Genomic DNA, 21439 nt, shown 5'->3' with positions numbered 1-21439 from the left:
TCTTTGTTTTGTTTTATTGTTCTATGTGTGTGTTGTCTTTCTGTCATGGAAAAGCAATAAAAACAAAGTATCAAAAAAAAAAGACCGAGACAACTACTATTTTGATGTAATTTTTATGTATCTCCATTTTCGTTCCTCTACTTTATTCCATTACAGAGGGAAATTCTTTACTGCATTACATTTATTTATCAGCTATAGTTACTAATTACTTTACAGATTCACATTTTACCCACAACACAAATAATTAATGTATTTATTTATTATTAGATAGATAGATAGATAGATAGATAGATAGATAGATAGATAGATAGTAACTTTATTGATCCAGAGGGAAATTCAAGTTTCCAGCATCACAGTTCCATAGTGCAAAACATGTTAGTAAAAAGGCAGTAAAAAAAGTTAGTAGTGCAAAGTACAAAAAAATATACCAGATATAAAAATACAAGGAGATGAAGAAAACTGTTAAAACTGAATATAGTGCAGAGTAACAGCTGTGATACACGACTATTAATATATATATATTATTCTTAATTATTATTATTATTTGTTTTTCCCTTTTACTTTGTTTGAGTAATCAATACAATTATGGGTGGGTAGGTGGCGGGGTGGGGTGGTAGGGATAGTATTGAGGACTTCAATTTTTTAACATATTTGTTGAATCTCTTTGTATTTGGGGGCTGAGTAAGTGAATTGAAATTTAAGTCAAATATATATGTTTTGTATATTCTACTCTTGTGGGATAAAAACTTTGAAAATCAATAAAATATATTTACAAAAAGAAATTGCTATAGATTACAATTTCTTTGCAAAAATAGGGCACCCCTAATCAAAATAATTTTTACAATAGATATCTACAAAGTTCAACATAACACATTTCTTACAATTTTAAAGCAAGATTACTTTTATTATTTCTTTTTCAGTTTCAACATAATAAAAAAAGGGTTCCCAAACTTTTGCACAGTGCATTTTTCCTTTTTTGTTATTATTTTGAAACTATATATAGGCCTAAATATATGAGTACGTACTCATAAAACGTACCTGTATCTTTTACAGGCAGGGTTCATTTAACATCCAAATCCAAAAACTGGTTGTACAAGAACAGCAGCACGTAAAATTTATTTTCAATGTCAAGACATAATGTAGGTAAATTCAACTGACTGGTATTTCAGGTTTGAGGTAGATATTAGTCTGCAACCACCAGGATATCCCAGCTCTGTCATCTTTAAGTGAAGTGAAACTATAGTCTTAAGTAGGCTACTTTAACTCACAACTGACAGAAAAAGACTTTATGGCAGCTAAAGACTTGGCAGCTAAATAATTTATCAACAGTTATACCTTTAACTATTTAGCTCTTCTATTCATGCAGAACAAAATCAAACTAAAAGGATAGAATAATTCTATCAAACCAACATGCACACTCTAAAACCCTCAAAGGGTGATCACTAAGGGTTTTATTGTGAAATTTGCTTTGCTACAGGAAGTCACACGTCTCATTATGGCTACCTTGACAGTGGTGGAGATAAAGTGCGTGGTGTGAATACTGAAGGACATCAGTGAATCAGGCTGCAGCACTAAAGGGTTTCACATCATGCTGGGTTACCCATGAGAGCCCAAAAAACATAATGCAGTCACTCATTTCTTTCATTAATCACAAGGATGAAAGGGATTTTTCTGCATTCAAACTGATCACAAGGTTAATCCAGTCATTCATACCATAGAACTGCTGCAACTTCCTCATAATTATGAGTCACGGCTGATTTGACTGGGAAATTACAGGTACTCTGGTTTCTTTGTCCAATGATACATGTACATATCACTAAAGGCAAAGATTAACAATGACCTCCAAGCAACCTTTAGCATTAAACATCAATATTTTCAGAAAAGATCTGGTAGTGCCACTTATCTCACTTTTTTCTGATATGATTCTTTATAATAAAAAATAATTAAACTGTACCAAAGCATTAACTAAAGAAACGCCAGGCAACACCCTGAACTCAAATCTTGGCATCACAGACCTCAGATCAGTTTTCTACTTCTGTGACTTCACCTGACTTATCCAGACTTTTCTGTCACATGTTTGGTGCATGGTTGATGTTAATGCATGTACTGTACATAACTATGTGCACCTTCCCAGCTATATTGAGATTGAGATTTAATGTGCCTTATTTTTGTCAAAACAACTTTTAATGTGAATTAATTTGGTAATAGTCTGTAATACGATCTGTACACTCTGCAGTTAAAGACCTGACCACTTTACAGTGTCCCCTCCGGTCTCTGGTCTCCAGACAGAGGCCATACTGTTTCATATTCAGGGTCTGAGCTCCTTATGGAGGATCACTCAGTAATCTGTGGATTAAAGAGGAAATAGTGTGCATACAGTACTCAGATCAAAGTTCCCATGGTATTTCTGTAGGGCTTGGAATGAGTTTACGACACACAGCAGGATGTAGTTGAACAAATAAAGTTCAACGACCCGCACGATAAAAGGATTAAGTATTACTGGGAAAAACCTGCTGTGGTGAATTTACATCCATCCATCCATCTGCAACCGCTTATCCCGTTAGGGGTCGCGGGGGGGCTGGAGCCGATCCCAGCCGACATTGGGCGAAGGCAGGGTACACCATCGCAGGGCTGACACATAGAGACAGACAACCATTCACGCTCACATTCACACCTACGGGCAATTTTAGAGTCCACAATTAACCTAACCTGCATGTCTTTGGACTGTGGGAGGAAACCGGAGTACCCGGAGAAAACCCACGCTCACAACATGAGAAACATTATTACACATTCATTCAATTTAAATTCAAATATAAAACAAATTTATTGAGAGCAAACGTATTAACATCCTTTGCAACATGAAGATCAACTGTGTGTAATCAGTGATTAAGGGTCGAATACAGCTGTATCTGGAAGCTGCTCTGCTGAATATCTGTCAGAATAGAGTAAGGTCCACCTTAAAGAAATGGGAAGAATGTCGTAGCTGTGACTTTGCTTCAAGTCCATGCAAGGAGGACACTAGTGAGTAAGACCACCATGAAACCTGTGGCACCAACACCCACACCATGAACCTGGTGTTAGCTGCTTCATTCTTCAGCTGATACAGACCAATCCAGAGACATAAAGGGATAGTTTGGGTGTTCTGAAGTGGGGTTGTATTAGGTACTGATCCATAGTCAGTGTATTACCTACAGTAGATGACGGTCAACACGCCCCCAGTTTGGAGAAGAGGACAGGAGTTATCGCACAGAAGCAAAGAAATGTACTGCTGTGGACGGGGCCGGCAGCAAAACAGATTTTAGCTACCTAAAAGAAAGGCTCACCTAATAAATAAATAATTATCAGTTCAAGTGTATATAGAATACATATATATATAAATATTCTTGCCGGTTTACCTTGCTGTGATAAAGCTATACAGGCTATGTTTCCGACAGGGAACTGTATCCATCCATGCAACCAGACATTTTACCGTGCAGAACACAGGAGTTGCTGGTCTACCACTGTCTCGATCAGTTAGTGAATTTAGTGTTAATGTGTGACGTTTGTTAGTTCGGATTCGCTAAAGTTTATTTTTTTTCCAATGGAGTCTGGTTGCTTTGGTGAGACCATGGATCGACACAATGGCCTCAGTTCCATGTCGGAAAGGGCTGTCTGACGGCAAGGTAAACCAGTGAAAATATAGCGTACACCTAAACGATCGATTTTTTTTTAGGTGGACCTTTCTTTTAGGTGGCTAAAATATATTTTGCTGCCGGCCCCGTCCACAGCAGTACATTGCTTTGCTCCTGTGAGGTAACTCTGGTCTGTTTCTCCAAATTGGGGGCGTGCCGACCGTCATCTATTGGAGGTAATACCCTGACTATGGATAAATAGCTCACACAACCCCACTTCAAAACACCCTAACTATACCTTTAAGGCTAGACAAAAGACAGACTATTGACAACTTTGCTTCATGCATGTAATTCATTTAGTTCTATTTGTAAAAAATCTTTCATCACTCCATTTTGTCAGTAACAAAAAAAGTCTTATTACACATCTACTGTGATCCAACAGACCTTTTTCACAGCAGACATTTTTCCTAAAAGCGCAGGTGTTACTAATAACATTAACAATGGCTCTGTTGTATTCCTAGAAAGCCAATATAGTTACAGTGAGCCAGAATGCACAACACCAGGACACTGAAACTGAAGCGCCTGAATAGAATTCAGACATCATTCATTTTCTATTTCAAGTCTTACTGTGACATATCAAAATGTCTTTAATGAAAAAGACCTGTGTTGTCCACTGGGTAGAATGGTTTTCAATGGCACTGTATGAACTGGCATAGAGACACAGCACACCTACGAGGTGTGTCACGTTATCTGACTTTACAGCAAACAACTGGTGCTCGACGCCAAGCTAATCTTGTGAGTAATAATGACCTATGATATGCAAAGAATTCACGCCCAAAACAACTAGCAGTTCTGATGAAACGAATTAAATCTAATTCCTGATCAGGCCTATAAATATTGAGGGTTATCGGCAGCTATTAAAATGTAATTTCCTCAATCATTAATGTACCTCCTACTGAACGCAAGTGAAGAGTTTTATACTTTTAGAGAACTGACCTTTGGAACGGTGGATGTTTACAAGGCGATGGGATCAGGTTTCCTTTTATTTACTGGCTGCTGATAGAGTGTGACTTTTATAATTCAAGTTTAAGAGAAGAACCGTTTTAGTTTGCATTACCGTACTGGCTTTTCTACTTTTTTTTTCTCCTGCTGTGTCAAATATTCAAAAACAAGTGTGAATCCTGACAAAGCAAAGAGAGTACAGGATAAAAAAACTAAACATTTTCAATAAATTAATTATGAAAACTGATATTTATTTACATAAGACTTTGGCAACATAAGATATTTACAATATGAATCAATCATTAGGCCCTTCCCTTTCACATAAAAGCAAGTTTATGACAAAAACAAACTAATAAATAAACATGAATAGTATTTATATCAACAACTGTAGACTTTAGACTTGATTGTAAAATTTGTAAATTTTCAAATACAATGATGACATGATATCACCATTTTTCCAACGTTTTAGCTTCCATGCAGAAAACTGCAGATAAAATCATTAATAGGAACAGTTTTAAACATCTTGGCAGAACTGCATAGCTTTTCAACTCAGTGCTAAACCTACCTATAATATTAAAATGTCCTGATTAAAACAAAGGCGACTGGTTGGAACAGAAAATGTCAGGGTTGAAAGTGTTGGTGGAGGAGACTGAGAGGGACATTCATTCATCTGCAAAGCCTTTCAAGTGGTGCTTGAAAGACGTCTTTCAGATCTGCCATCAAAAGCACTCCTGACAAAATATGGCTGAGAAAGGCTCACAGCTTCACAGTGAAACACAGAATGGACAATCTTTTTGCTTTGCTTGCCAGACGGTGTTGTGGTTCAGTGAAGCAGCCTCTTTCTGCTGTAGGACTTCCCTGTGTTTGAGCGTCTGCTGACCGGCTGGCTGAAGGGAGACAGGTCCACTTCATCAGCTTCCATCTTCCTCCCCGATGCAGCCTCATCTACAGCGTTTAGGAAATAATGAGGATTGTTAGTGGAGTTGCAGTAAGGGGAATATCAAGTTCATTGTATTAATCAGGTTGTTGTTCATTTTTGGCTATTGTATTCAGTGAAAGAATGCTGGAGCGCTGACCTACTGGCTCACCTGGACAAGTACAAAATACACTGCATGGCCAAGATTACGTGGACAGTCAAACACTACACCAATATGTGACTAGGGATGCAACTAGTCGATCAGTAGATCGACAGAAAAATAATTGGCTATTTTGATAATCGTTTCAGTCATTTTTCAAGGAGAAATAGTGAAACAATTCCAATGTTCTCTGATTTCAGTCTCTCAAAATAGAAGATTTCCTGCTTCTCATTGTCATATATGCTTGTAAACTAAATATTTTTTAAGTATTTGGACTTTTGGTCGAACAAAACAAGATATTTGAAGAAATTTTTTGTCGCTTCATAGACTAAACAATTATTTATTAATTGAAAAAAATCAGCAGATTAATCGATATTGTTAATAATCGTTAGTTGCGGCTCTAGATGCAACTAACGATCATTTCCATTATCGATTCATCAGTTGATTATTTTCTCGATCATCTTGTCAGAAAACAGTGAAAATGCCGGATATAATTTTCCACAGCCCAAGGTATTAAAAATGTGTTGATTTATTTCCGTCCAAACCCCAAAGATCTTCAGTCCCATCTGAGAATCTGAAACCAGATATTTGTCTGCATTTGGCATAAAAATGACTAAAACAATTAATTGATTATTTATAGTTACTGATGAATCTGCACATCTTACCTTTAAAATTTGGTGTTCTCTTACTAGCAGAGCCCTTTTTTCCCTTGAACAACAATGGAGAGTGAGTGAGGGCCAAAATCCCACTCGCTGTCACCGACTTCCTCACCTTTGAGCTGGGAGGAGTTGCTACTGTCAAAATGTAGAAAACATGAGTGATAACATTATGGTTTTATTCTGTAACTTCTTGCAATCATTTCAGAAAAAAACATTCAACTTGTACATATCATATAATATCTCCAAAACTATTTTTAAATGTCAAGACACCAAACGATAGCTAATTATAGCTAATGATAGCTAACTCTAGCTCTAAAAATGAGTTCAATATTTGATAAGTAAATTGTTACAAAGTTAAATGATTTAAAACACATTTATAATAATATTATATTGAATTTCAGTCATTTATCAAGCACAAATACAAAACATGTACTCGTCACAGCTTAACATCCGTGAACGTTCTCTTGCTTTCCTCTCATATCATTACATAATAAATATTTGGTCAGAATGTAGAAGCTAAGTCAACAATGAAAATATCTTAGCTGTAATGTGTGAACCGTAGCTTACTTGACTTGACGTCTCCATTTCCAGCGCCCCATATGACGTCTTCTTCCGCTCTCTGAGGATCAGCACAGTCAGCCTGCTGGGCCAGCTTCTCCATCCAGTACAAGTCCTCCAGTGGAGAAAGAGGAGATGCATCTTCTGCAACTCGGGGCGACTGTTTGGACGTCAAAACTAATATTGCAGCTTTGTTGTTTGAGGGTTCATCCGTGTCCTCAACGTCCTGCAATCTGCTGACACCAAGCTCAGCTTCCTCAAGCAACTCCCCCAGCAAAGGCTCCAGCTTCAGGCTACGATCCTTGCCTCCAACCACTCCAACCTGAGCTCTCTTCCTGCGAGGCCAGCTGTTGAGGTTGTCTGGGGTCACCTTCCCTACACTCTGAGGTGAAGGAGTCAGGGGAATGAGGTCTGCAGTTGCCACTGGAGACATTGTCCCCGCAGGATGGCGTGTAGGGGTGTAAGACTGGCAGATGTAAGTTTGGACGCTTCCACCTTTTCCAGGCGTGCTCTTGGCCGGGGTGACATGAGTACAGACAGACGGTGAGACACATCCAGGATCTCTGTGCTTAGAAAACAAAGCCAAGGGGCTTTCCAGCTGAGAAGGTTTCACACCAACTAAAGGGCTCGAGGCGAAATCGCCCGCATTCATGGAATCTGTGCGTTTGATTTTGAGCTTGGGAAGTCCTGATGTTTGCATTTCCAATTCTACTTGGTAAGTCAGAGGGTTCGGAGTGCCCGTGCCCTTTTGTCGACTAAGTCTCGTTGGGCCTCTAGGAGTTGAAAATCGAGGCGATTCATTTCCGTACCCCAAACGAGCAGCAGCCTCCCTCTGTTGGCGGTCAGGGGTCTGCCGGAAGCCGTAGATCCGCCCAGGGGTGCCTTGGAGCGGCACATGTGATTTAGGAGAGACTTCGTTCGATAAAAAGTCTTCACTGGACTTTGAGGGCTTCCGGGAAAAGCTAATGTTCATCTTGATACCTCCACTAAACTGGGTCTTTACAACTGCAGCATCTACAATGTCCATACTATCATCGTCTGTGGAGTTAAAACGTGAAGCGTCAACCTGCTGTGAATCTGTGTGGGAACTACAGTCAGTTTCAGAGGTTTGGGAGGGTTCAGCTTGTACCTCGTCTTTTGTATCTGACTGCATGTTCTTTTCCACAAGGTCACAGTTCTCAACAGATTCTGTGTTTAGTTTGGAGGAAACATTCTCACTAGACTGGGATCTTAGGTTATGTCTGGTGGTTCCAGCACTTTGACCAGACCTCGTTCTTTTTATGGACTTTGCTGGAGACTTTACTGAAGTATTTGATTCTTCTGAAACAGTAGTGCCTCCTGCTGGTGTAAATACTGGCTTACATGGGGACGCAATGTTTGAACTTTTGCCTGGAGTTCGTCCAGAGCGAGTACTCATGTTGTGAGTAGGACTAGGGGTCCTGGATTGAGTTCTATAGTTGGGTTTAGGTGACAGGTAGTGGTCTGGAGGTGGTGTGGATTGTGGAGGAGGCATTTCCAGAAGACTAACAGAGTCACCTTTTTCAGGTGTTTTCATCCTGTTGTGACGTTTTTCAGATGACCTCTGATTTTTTTCCTGTATCAAACCAACACTATTTGCAGTCTTTTCTGGGGTCTCGAAAATGTCTCTTTTAGTGTTTGTGCTTTGGACAGGACTACTGAATTTGTTGGGTGTTTTCACCAGCCTCGGCGAAGTGCGGGATTCAGTACGAGGCGACTCTGGCACCTTGAAAGTAGCGCTGCTCTCTGCCACTCTACACTTTCGAGGGGATGGGGACCACGTGACGCTCTTCTTGGGAGTCTTGGAAATTGGGCTATTGAGATGATGTAATCCAGAGGAGGAGTGGCATTCAACCAAGGCCTTGACTGGAGTCCTGAGAATACCCTTCAGTGGGCTCCTCACGGGGCTCTCCTTAGTAGGTGTTTCTATCACAAGAGTCTGTCTGGCTGGAGATCTGAAAGGACTGCCTCTCAGAGCCATACCAAGTTCACGAGAGCTGCCCGCAACAGGGCTCTCCGCAACAGGGAAAATACACTTCCTGGATGGTGGTGGCGTTTTGGGGGACCCTGGTGTTCGAGGGGTCTTGGGTGTCTTGGGTGTCCTGGGTGTTGTGATCCCGTGCATGGCCCTCCCACGTTTGCCGGGTGACTTTGTTGGAGTTTTATTTGGACTCTGAAACAAACACACAAACAAAAATGTCATTAAACCTGCAATAACTTTTTTTGTCACTTGGGGGCAGCGGAAACACGTCGTGAACCCAACATGACATATTAACAAACAGTTCCTTATTTACACATCCAGCCGTTTCATTATAATATATCTGGAGTCGTGTTTCTGACCACTTACACACAATATTCACTCTCTTTTAGCTCTGTTTTTGATCTCTACCAACTCCTGAGGGAAATATCCGACTCTTTAGCTGCTAAATGCTCCACTATGTTCGCATGGTATATACCGTCATATCGCCCAACCCTAACAGCTACTAATGTATATGATGTGTTGTGCTGAACCATGTTATTAAAAAGAGAACTTACCTCAAAAACACTAGATTCTGTTGACAGCCGTGACCTGGTGAGCCTGGTTGCACCAGACTGGTCAGAAGGACGACCGGGGGAAACAGCAGCCCCAAAAAGAAGACGCATGGGAGAACGAACTGCTTTCACATTAACTCCACTGATTTTGCCTTCGCTGAGAGTCAGCTGGGATGCAGAGAGAGCCCTGTCCAGGTTGCGGGAGCGAGGCTGAGAACTTGAGTAGAAGACGTTTGAGTGTCTTCGAGCAAGATTCTTTATCCTTGGGCTCCTTCGTAGGTCTGATACAAAACCAACGCACAAAAAGACTAAGTTATCGGTAGTGCTCCAATGAAACAAAATAATAAATGAAATTAATTCTAACTACAATACACCAATGTCAACTTAAAGGGGAATAAAAAGCATACAATATTTTACAGTAATTATATTTTATCTTTAAGTGAAATATGTTAATCAAGTCAATTGCTGTATGCAAGATTACGTTAATAACTAATGTGATCAATTTGATTTCAAGGTGAATTAGATTCAGTTTCTGCTCATTTAAATTTTGAAATAAATATAATCAGTTTTACAACATAAATCCCCGACTCCTGCTGGGTTTATATCTCAGATTAATTTCTTCAATTCAAAATACAACACATACCTCTGTTGTGTACTTAAAACACAAGACAAATACAGACTATAATTAATAATTCATGTAAATACATTTTGGGTGGAAAAACAACCAAAAAACTGTGATATCAGTTAAATACCTTCAGCAGGTTTTACTGGTGACTCTTCCACAATGCACTCCTCAGAAGGAATGGATCTCCTGAAAACGAAAACAACGGTGAACACTTTCAGGTTACCACAATTAGCAGCTTCAGATCATTTTGGGTCATAAAATATAATAACTGAGGAATTAAATAAAATCTCAATAAGGCAAACTGTTGATAAATACATACCGTCCCATTTTCTGTCGATAAAGGAGGCGACTAGACACTTGCTTGTGGTGGGGCGTTTCACACACTTTCTTTGTTAGAAGTTTGTGCCTCTCTGAAAAGAAAGAATTTCCTTTGAGATGAATTACTAAACAAATGAAATGGATGTGTGGCGGTAGGCCTCTCACGATAACTGCTTTTGTTGGATGATAAATTGTCCCAGAAATAATTGCGATTAAAAATATTATTGTCATTTTAAAACCATTTTATGCCACTGATATAATCATAATATAATAGTATAATAATGTAAAAACACCCTTCAAAGAGCTATGAACTTTTAATTCTTAAACATATTCAGACATAAAAATATTAAAATATTCGAAATAAATTAAACATTAATAAAATAAAACCACACAACCAAAACAATGAATAAAATGGACAACAGGCAATATCAAGGTCCGTAAAAATGATCAAGGTCATATCCATATATTGTACGATAAGTTGATAATGTAATTATCATGTAGGACAAACTCCTATCACAAAAAAATATACTAAACTTCTTTCTTACTGTCCGTCTAGCAGTGAATATCAGAGGTGAATGGCTAAACACTGAAAGTAAAAGGTTCTCCTTGCCTGCAGATAAAAAGTCAGCTTTCATTCCTTCATTTACAACAGTAATAATTAATCTTTTTACCTTCAGATTCAAGAGATCGCTTGCGTTTCAAGCCTTCTACTGCGGACACAGACTGGCTCCTCGGCAGCTTGGCTTTCTTTGAGGGGGAGACAACCTCTTGGTTGAACAGGTTTCTTCTCACCTTCGTCACCTCTGTGGACAATCAGAAAATGGTCTGTATTTAGAGTATAAAACAATCTCCCCGTCAGCTTGAAAAGAGGATGTTAAGAGCTTCTAGTTTGCTTCTTTGTGGAAAAAACAGGTTGAATTCAGGTTGAATTCAGTCACAACTATGAATGATTACAACATACTAAGAAAACTAATGAACAGCAGAGGACTGGATTATTCTGCAGACGTGGTTTGAGTTTTCTGAGGATGTTTTAGGCAAATTAATTTAAGATGTTCACAACTCAAACCTACAGAGATTCAATTCTATATTTAAAAGATAAGATTTAGTGTTGTGTAGGGAAGTGGAGCTGCACGTGTTTAAGTCAGATAAAATAAAATAAACATACCGTGTGTTTCTTGTTTCTGAGGTTGAGGTTTTGGTTCTGCAACAGGTTTCTCCAAAGCAACACAGACCTTTGATTTGGACTAATGAAAAAACAATAAAGCAGGTAAAGTAATCTGGATTAGACAGATAAAATAACCATGAAACAAGATCATCTCAGGTCTCTTAGTTGGGTTATGGTCTTCACAAATTAGACAATCAGTAACACATTTAAAAGTTTGTATGCCTTTGATTGACTCTGAGCTGGTTAGCGTAAAAACCCAACAATTAAGAGATGTTATGAAAATACTTGTTTCAAGTTTCATAATAATCCAACAGATTTATCAGCAATGATTAATTATCTATGGTTATCTTACAGCTCTTGTAGTCTTTTTGGGGATCTCTATTTGGCGATGACCCTGTGATGATTCAGTCATACTGCGATGACGAGTCAGCATCCCACTCCTGACAAAAAGACAGAAAAAAATTACAATTCTGGACATATTTCTTACAAAATATATACGTCATGGCTGAATCATTAAAATTGTTACTAAAAATTAAATGATTCCATTTCAGTGACATTCAAAGAGCAACGTCATCATCTTCACTGAAATGTCTCTTCTTTGTCGTAGTATCTAATATATATATTTTGTAAATCCCAGCCCTTCCTAATTTTCCAAAACACCACAAGTGTCATTCCAGCAAACATCCAGCCTCCCCTCACCTCCTCTTGCTGGCGGAGCGATCTCGCAGGTCCTGCAGGCGATCTCTGCCATCCGAAAGCACGCTCTGTGTGGAGAGGGGAGGTGAGGAGGCTGAAGGAGAAACGCTGTCCTTGGCGACGGACTCGTCGCTGAAGAAGTCAGCAGGCAGAACAGCCATCAGAGCCTCAGGGAGCTGGGTGCCCAGACTATGGTAGATGTCTGCAAGCACTCTGGGGACGGCGGTCAGGAACCTTTCATGATACAGAAAGACTGTTGTTAGATTCTGACAACTATGGATGAGAAATATTTGGCTCGTTTAAAATCACAGTTTCCAATTACAATTCAATATGGATGCTGTGATGCACCAAGTCGGTGTTCAAACATGCCAGTTTGAGTTTTGAGTTTTTTTTAGCAAGGAAATGATCAAGAGTATTAGGCTTTTATTATTTTTCTTATTCATTTGAATAAGAATAAACAAAAACAAAAATCCCTGCAGCCTCTCACACACTTACCCTGGGAGGACTTCGTCTCCAAGGAACCTTGCTAGGCAAACCGGGTCTTTTGTTAGGGAAATTATCCTGAGCATTTCAGCCACCTGAGGAACAGAAAGGAGGTAAGAATTTACTTTTTGGTTTCCTCAGTTGTGCAATGAATGAAATTCAAGACAAAAACTTGCTTGTCAAAACTGTTTCAGGCCGTTAATAAACATCTGATATTTTATGCTGATTAAAATAAGCAATCAATTAAATAAATGACTCTGTTTACTGAGTCAGACTAAGAAGATGAACAATAGCAACCAGCCAAATACTGACAGAAGCACCTACAGTATTTTTCACCAGTATGGCTTGCAAAAGAATGACAGTGCTAAACTCTGAAGCCACATTTACTCTTCTGCCCTTTGCCATTGCATAAAAGAAGATTCAACTGCACCAGTGACTCAATAGCGAGCATCTTACCTCCTCTGCCATCTGATCAACATCCAGTGAGTCGGACTGCTCCGTGGAGAAAAGTCTGCACAACTCCAGCCTCAGCAACGCCTGAAGCTTGCACCTATAGGACAGAACCTGTGTTACTGACACGTAAATATAAACGATTTGACTTTAGATTAGAATTAACCTTTATTTATGAAGGAAGATGGGCACACGTTTATCCGCAATGATCAGCCACAAACAGACAAACAAGTAGACATTTCACACCTAGGAGAGAGCTAGTATAACCACAGAAAGAGGTCCAAGTGGCTTGTCAATGAGCTGAGATTTACATATTTTACTGACTCTAAAAACAAGAAAATACACAAAGGTAGAAAGCACTCACTCTCTGACTTTGCTATCAACATCAGCAGCCGTGCCATAGAGCTGCCTGATTGATTTGCTGCTCTTGAGAAGGTGCTGCTGGACAAACAGGGAGGTCTTTACCTGCAAAAACATTTTTACATATACAAATTAATCACAGTCCAACTGTCCATTTGGTCTTTAATGTACTTGTCATGTGAAGCACTGAAGGCTTTCATTAGCCCGCTAAGAAAAAATTCTGCAGTTTATATCAACATCTTATTATTTTTTTCCTACAGTAGGCATGTTAAAAAAACAACAAAAACAATCTGACAGTACCAATTAACAGAATCTACTGACAGCTAGGGCTGCACAATTAATTAAATGTTAATCATGATCAAGACTTTGGCTTCTCAATTAAATAAACATGATCGACTGCGATATTGCCGTTTAAAATGCATGCTCCACTCATAGAAAACTCTGCTGCATATCAAATCAATCACTTCCTAAACTAACAGCCAGCAGCCCATGAAAAACGTTCTTGAATTATTCTTGCGGCTGCAGTCCAGAGTATAAAAAGTAATACTGTATTATATTACTAATTTTAACAAAGTGCAGACGGGCAAAACAAAAAATGCACTGAATTCAGGTGAGGTAGAACCTTATTTTAAGTCTTATATTGATGCAAAGATCTGTTAATTAGTAGGAATGTAGCACAACATGAAAGTGAAAGCGGTGCTCTGATTATTTAAATGTGAAAGTGAAATATAAATATTTTGTCCCTAAAAATCAATGAATAATCTTGATGAATAATCGTGATCTCAATATTGATCAAAATAATCGTGATGATCAATTTGGCCTTAATCGTGCAGCCATACTAACAACTGAAATCACAATGTATGATTATCCACAATTGTGCAGCACAACAATCTATCAATTCATCCACCATCAGATAATAATAACCAGTCTGCTGTCATGATGAAAGTGGGTCAGGTCATAATCTTGAAGTATATTTAAAGCTGCCGCGTGTCTTACCTGCAGGTCTGATTCTGTCACGAGGAAGCTTTTCACAGCAAACAGGAGCTGCCGGACTCCAGTGAGGAGGGACAAGTCTTTCTCTGCCACAGTCTTCTCGTAACTGCACTTCAGATGGGACAGCAGCTCCTCCTCACTACTGAACACTGGGCAAAGAAAGAAGATACATTACTGGTCAAAAGTAGAGTTTGACACTTTTAGAAATATGCTTATTCGCTCTAGCAGGGTGATAATCTGAGCAGGAATGTTGTAAAGTTTTTACACTCACTGATGGTGTTCGCTCCAGATTTGTTTCTGTCACTTGACCGTCTCTTCCCCTGTCGGTCTGGCGCCCTGCTCTCGGCCCCCAGCTGTTCAGCCTCTGCCTGGTCCTTTTGGGCTTTGACGTTCAGCCGCGCCACATTCAGCATCTGCAGAGAACGGCTCATGGTCTTCATCTTCTGTTTCACCGGTGTGCGCTGGGCGCCACCTGAAGATCAAAGATGGGAAAATATAGATAAAGGTTTTGTGCCGCTTTCCCTCAGGAAAAAATCTTGATAAGATTATACTGGAAACTGACCAAATTTCTTCCATTTTCTCCCAATTTAAAATAACAAACCTTTACCTACAGTACGTTTATACTTTTACAAATTTCATGACCATCATAGAAACCTTGGAATATGCATGAAAATTGAGATGAGGCTTTCTCACGTTTCTTGCCCCTCTTGGTATCTGCGCCCCGGGATGTTTGATACAATTCAGCCAGACCACTGATCAGCTCCTGCTGTAGGACAGACATCTCCTCCTCTTCTATCTGCTCTGGCACTGCATCAAGCAACCTGTTCAACAAGAATAACATCAGGACCAAATGCCGTTTTTTTTTTAGATTGCCTTTGATTATTTTTATGTTTACATCTTTATAGAAGTCTTGCTTCATAAGCGCTATATACAAATTCCACAAAGAAATTTAAATCTTACCTCATTGACTCCATTAAATGGGAACTCACTCCTGACTGGTCTGACTGAGGGAACCAACTCTCCAACACGCCTGTTGTCAGCGGGCAATGGCCGACTTCCTGCTGAGCCCACTCAGGAACCTGATGATCCTTTGGTTGGTCTGAGGAATAAAGAAATAAATCATTAATAAACAGATAGCAATACAACATGCATTGGAAATAAAACTATACTGCTACCATCTAACACATTTCAAAATGTCTCCATCTCTAATATTTGCTCTTTCAACGAGGCATATACATAGATTAGGAACATAAGGCATCTACCATTACATATGAAAAAAGAAAAACATGATATTATCCTGTTAAATGTATCCACTGAACTGTCTAATTTTAATAGCTACAAGTCAAGCATAACCTTTTGGTAACATATATTAATTTTTGGTGTCAAAATCGTGTGTGTTTGACAAAATACTGATAAATTGAGGCAGAAATGTTTCCAAAGATACACATTTGATGTTTTGAACCCTGAATATTACTATTCTATCCTCACCATCAACAGTGTCATCATCCTCCTCCATGATGTCATACACTACTCCCAGAACACTGCTCACAACATCTGGCAGGTCAGCAGAGGTTTCTGCTGTGGCGGGGGCAATGATTTCGGTGGTCAGGAACTGGTCGTGCTGAGTGACTCCAGACTGGAGGATGGTGAGCAGAGCTGTAGTGTGTGACAACGGGGAGAGGACAGCTGAACACACCAGGCCGCTGTCATTCACCTCAGAAAGCTGGGAGAACAAGCACAACACGGGAAAACGCAGAAGAAGTTAATCAGTAAATGCAACCACAAATCGGTCAAGTGCGACTAAACATTTTCATTGGTCGCACCGGAGCACCTGACATTTAGCAGGTCTTTCTCTGTGTGTGTATGTGTTATTTTTTTTTGTGAAAGCACATCTCAAACATTCAATTATTCTGTTAAATTAATTCAAAACTAGGGTGCGCCATCATGAGGCTGAAAAATATGAATCTCCCCCAATCGTTTCTGATTTTTTTCTCAAAGGAAAACACAGTACTAGTGATTTACAAAGCAGATATGTATGCTGTAGCAGTGGCCCTTAACTGGGTCATCTGTACTGTATAACTGAAACACAATTTGTACATGAGCACCTTGTGTAAAGCCGCATTGTTGTGTTTGAATGTCTCACCATGTGGAGAGCATGAGCAGACAGCTCCATCAGGAGATGCTGAAAGGCAGCAGCAGCTCCCTGGTCACAGCTGCTGGAGCACTGTAGCACCCAGGACTCTGTGGAGGTCTGCGTCAGTGAAGAGTCATCCCAGTCCTGCAGCACTCCTTTCAGACACACTTCCACCGACTCTGGGAGAAGCCTCTGTCTGCGAGACACTGGCTCAACCATGATGCCACAGCTCTGTGTCACATCACCTGGGCAGGTGAAGAATAACACAACACACATGAATAATGGCAGTTCTTCCCAACTTCATGTTTAATGTGTTTAATTTCCCTTGCCCGTCACGTATGCATCTCATATCATTTCTGCTGTTGTGTTTGGCTCATGTTCAGATTTAGCCGTCTTTTTGATCTTGATTGGTATATATAAACACACATTTTATTAAAAAATACACACTACGAGATTAATAAAAAAGATATAAAAATACACATACACAATATTTATCTGTATATGGGCAGTAATGTCTCATGGCTATTTTATATCTGTATTTAAACTATAGATCACACAAATAGTTTTAACGGCTGCACTATTTCAGGCACGTTTGAGTCGTAACAGGTGATGATAAGTGTTCATTTCCATGTTACCAACCTTGCTCCCACTGCAGAACACCGCATATGACAGGAAAAGCCAGGCGGTGGAGCCTTTCAGACGACAGCAGGTATCCGATGCTGGACTTGAATGCAAAAGTCTCTCTCCTGATGTCAGAGTCTGGCTTTTGAGTGGAGCAGAGGTTCAGCAGTGCAACCACGGGGATCACTCTGCCGCCCAGCTGAGCTAGGACCTCAGACAGCTTGTGAAAGCTGAGGTGATCCTCACACCTCATGACCTGTAAGAGGACAAAAGATCAAAGTTGCTCAAGTCAGTGGAAAGAGGAATTTCACACTGGCTGGTTAAACAGTAAAGAGTATGAGGTTAGTTTTGGTTAATGCCTTGACCATGCAGGTTTTGAAACATATATAAACTTTTTAGCCCAAAAAAATTGCTGCATCCTGTTTCTGTGATGTGATAAGATAACTAACTATTTAGATCCTAGTAACAGTGGATATGAAAACAAAAACAAAAAACAAGCAGCTTGGTCATACAGGTGAGTAACAAATTAATGGAACAGCCAAAATAAAGTGTCTTGGTTAGGTGTTGTGCAAACACCAGCCATCAAAGCATTTTGGCATAGATTCTACAGGTCTCTGAATGAACACCATTCTTCCAAAAGATATTTCCCCAATTGGTGTTTTGGTGATAATGGTGAGAGTGCCACCCAGCACTTCATTCAAAAATCTCCCACAGGTGCTCAACTGAGTTGAGATCTGATGGCCGAAATGGCCAAAGCATATGCTCACATCATTCAGTGACCCCATGTGCCATTTGGCTGGTGGCTGGTGCTAATTTCCAACCCTGGTTGTCACCCACCACTAGATTACACAAAATAGTAAAGGAAAGCAACACTATTTATATACACATGATTTGTTATGAACCAACTGATTTACAAATAGTGTGATTATTGATTTCGGGAAAATAGTCCAGCTCAATTTGGTGCCTAATGGTAATATAATAGTCTTGTATCACAGCTGTTACTCTGCACTATATTCAGTTTTAACAGTTTTCTTCATCTCCTTGTATTTTTATATCTGGTATATATATATATAGTACTTTGCACTACTAACTTTTTTACTGCCTTTTTACTAACATGTTTTGCACTATGGAACTGTGAAGCTGGAAACTTGAATTTCCCTCTGGATCAATAAAGTTTCTATCTAATACACTGTCTTTTGCTGTGATGTGTCTTACAATGTGAGGTTACTATTTGCAACAGTTAACACAGCACAAATATTATACTGTTCTTGAGCATACCCTAGTGTTGATATTGTTTACAAAGTGTATTTAAATAAAATATCAGTTTTGCATTGTCATATTTTCATTATTTATTTTTCATATTAGGTTTTATTCTGGTGATATTGTTGCTCTGACTCCTAATATTTCTCTCGGGATCAATAAAGTTACTATCTATCTATCTATCTATCTATCTATCTATCTATCTATCTATCTATTCTATTCTATTCTGCTCCAGTACTCAGGTGCTTTGCTCACCTGGACATGTGATCTACTGTCAATCCAGTGCAGCACCACCTGTCGCTGCATCAGCATGTCGTGAAGGCCCCTGGGTATTATGTGCTCAGCCACATCTGCAGGCAGCTCACGGTTTCCCAAAGAAAGATAGTCCACAAGTTGTGACCTGGATCGTGGACACTCCGAGACAATAAACACCACATTCCTCCCGTTGTTTGAAATATCATCCTCCTGTGAAACACTGGGCTTTCCAGCTCGGCTCGACCTCCTTGGCCTCAAGGACAGTTTAGTGGGAGAGGTGATGTCTGGTCTGTCCCACTGGAAGTCCAGTAAGGTTTCTTTGAGTGCATTTTGAACCGAGGAGGCAGAATGATTGGATTGCTGCTGCTGAGATGGTTTATCCTTCAGGTCAAACTTGGCATCAAACTCCACTTCAAAGTCCTCAAAAGTTTTGTGTCTTAGCTCCTTGAAGTCGGACCCCCTGGATATGAGGCTTGCACTGCGGCCAGTCTTGGACTGAAAGAACTTATAACCCCATCGCACTTTGTCAAATCCATACTTGTATCCGAAATGCAGCAGGGTTTGTAATAATCCTCGTTTCAGGAGATGATTCCTGGCATCCAGCTGATCTCCATAATCCACATCGATGACAAAAACCAAGTTGTGTAAAGCCATAATGTCAGCTGCAGTGGCTCCAGAGCTCCTTAACTCATCGATAAGGCATTAAAACAGGTCAGCCTTGCTCAAACGTATTCAGATCCGCTGTTATTTCATTGTTTGTGGGCAGAGACGCCACTTACAGCTGCTAACTAACTACACTTCATGTTTCTAGCTACCCAAGGCCTATAAACGGAGGCTAGGACACGGTCTTGGGATGAGTGGTATCACGCATGTGCAGTGTATCTGAAGCTGCGGTCCTGCGTTTTGATTGGCTCAATTTCGGCGAGTGCTATGACGCATGATGACGCGTGTCCTATCCTTCTTCTATACGCCTTGTAGCTAACTAGCGTAGCTACCAAAACTCAACTTTACGTGATAAAAAATGAACTTCTACTAATGTAACATAGGTGTAGCGCTCGCCGTTTACCTAAATAACTTGTCACCTATAGTAGAAAAGAAACAAACCCGTTATTTAGGTATTAAAACGTCTTAAAGTGTCCATATCACGTTATTCCCGTTAGCCTAACTGATTTCTTCCATATTCGCCATTTTGGGTCCTTAACCGTTCGCGCTCCTTGAAGAGGAGCCCGCCCCTTCGCTGTGATTGGTTACATTCTGGAACAACAAGAAGCTGATTGGTTCAAATTAAGAGACAAGCTAGTCGGTGATTGGTTACAAATCTCATATTAACTCTCTATTGGGTAAATGCACTGTCAATCAAATCTGGACAAAGTTAAAAGGTATAAATAGAAAAAGTACCACTTGCATTTAACTTTTAAAAAGCTAGTCAGTCACTTGCTCCCTTTATTCCTTTAACGTTTTTGTAGAAGTACATAAATGGATTTCCACTTTTTGCTTGTTTTACTTTTTTAAATTTAAATTTTAATGCTCAAAGTAAATATAAACAAGCGAACTTAAAAATATCTATGTATAAATTATTATATTATTATATAAATTAAGGCTTGATTTTGAAGTCTAATTGAAATTATTTTGATAATTTTGGACTTCCAAAAAGAAACCATAGATTGGACCACAGATTACCATATTTTAGTAGGAAAATCAAGGCAAATTGAGGTGAGATGTCATTTTTCATTTCATTTCAAAATTTATTTCGAACATGTAAAATAAAAAAAAGAAGGAATTAAAAAAAGAGAATGATCATACAAGGAAGTGGACAGCCAGAAAAAAGTTGTATTACATACAATGAAAAACATAAGTAAATGGTAAATGGATGGACTTGCATTTATATAGCGCTTTTCTAGTCTTCCGACCACTCAAAGCGCTTTACAAGAAATTGTCAAACACTTGATGCCTTGGTTTACATATTCAAAAAGGAGAGAAAAGAAGTACAAACGTATTTAATCCCACCCTTCTCCATAAGTCACTCATTAATAATTAACCAGCTTCCTTATTGAGCCATACATATACTCTAATTATTTTTTCCTAAACTTGTCTAACTATAATTATTACCTTTTATCTCTGTCATACAGCAATATAAATTAATTACTGATATAATTATCCTTATTAAAATATAAATGAATTATCAAAATAAAAATTCATTATCAATCAAGAATACCAATTCATTACTTATAATGTATCTTAATCAAAATACCAATTAATTACTTATATATTTATCTTAATCATATTGACTAGTTGTTATCTTTTCGTATATACGCATATTATTATTTATAATATACAATACGCACATGTAATACAATATACATACACACAAATATATATATATACACACATACATTTATGTCAGAGGGCAATAAGATAAGATAGAGCTGTATTTATGCCATGGTCTCACAGAATATAGAATAAAGACTGCAAAAATATCAATAAAGGTTCAAGTATAAATGTGCAGTGTCCACTTTTATCTTAGCTGCCTGCTCTGTGTGTTCATTTATAGGAACGAGACAAAATAAAAAATGGACAAAGGACTCGGACAGTTTTATTTTAGTATCATGTTGGTCCTCAGATG

At 39.1% G+C, this 21439-nt stretch overlaps 1 protein-coding gene across 2 annotated transcripts; it reads right to left on the bottom strand.

The window, feature by feature from the left end:
• Positions 1-4843: 4843 nt before the first annotated feature.
• Positions 4844-20013, bottom strand: ticrr (TopBP1-interacting, checkpoint, and replication regulator). 2 transcript variants are annotated; one of them, XM_074633823.1, is made up of 21 exons: positions 18817-20013; positions 17320-17557; positions 16690-16925; positions 16035-16269; positions 15507-15645; positions 15240-15367; positions 14818-15018; positions 14550-14695; positions 13558-13658; positions 13200-13293; positions 12756-12838; positions 12264-12494; positions 11917-12004; positions 11565-11643; positions 11071-11202; positions 10401-10491; positions 10209-10267; positions 9460-9737; positions 6916-9097; positions 6355-6483; positions 4844-5558 (listed from the first exon to the last, which is right to left on the bottom strand). In XM_074633823.1, exons 1-21 carry the CDS (start codon positions 19468-19470, stop codon positions 5437-5439), a joined length of 5646 nt encoding a protein of 1881 aa, XP_074489924.1. In that variant the 5' UTR covers positions 19471-20013; the 3' UTR covers positions 4844-5436. The 2 variants fall into 2 exon arrangements, with proteins under 2 accessions (XP_074489924.1, XP_074489925.1); XM_074633824.1 differs by having other exon boundaries at positions 5299-5558; positions 6355-6480.
• Positions 20014-21439: the final 1426 nt, after the last annotated feature.

The sequence above is a fragment of the Sebastes fasciatus genome, chromosome 4 (genome assembly GCF_043250625.1).
Source record: "Sebastes fasciatus isolate fSebFas1 chromosome 4, fSebFas1.pri, whole genome shotgun sequence".
Lineage (NCBI taxonomy): Eukaryota > Metazoa > Chordata > Actinopteri > Perciformes > Sebastidae > Sebastes > Sebastes fasciatus.
This window is presented reverse-complemented; position numbering and strand designations above follow the sequence as displayed.

Excerpts from the sequence above, each read along its gene's own strand:
- ticrr (XM_074633823.1), bottom strand. The coding sequence starts at position 19,470 with ATGGCTTTACACAACTTGGTTTTTGTCATCGATGTGGATTATGGAGAT. Across the intron at positions 15,646-16,034 it reads GGATGATGACACTGTTGATG|ACCAACCAAAGGATCATCAG; the intron begins GTGAGGATAGAA and ends TTTATTCCTCAG. Across the intron at positions 11,203-11,564 it reads TCAGAAACAAGAAACACACG|AGGTGACGAAGGTGAGAAGA; the intron begins GTATGTTTATTT and ends GATTGTCCACAG.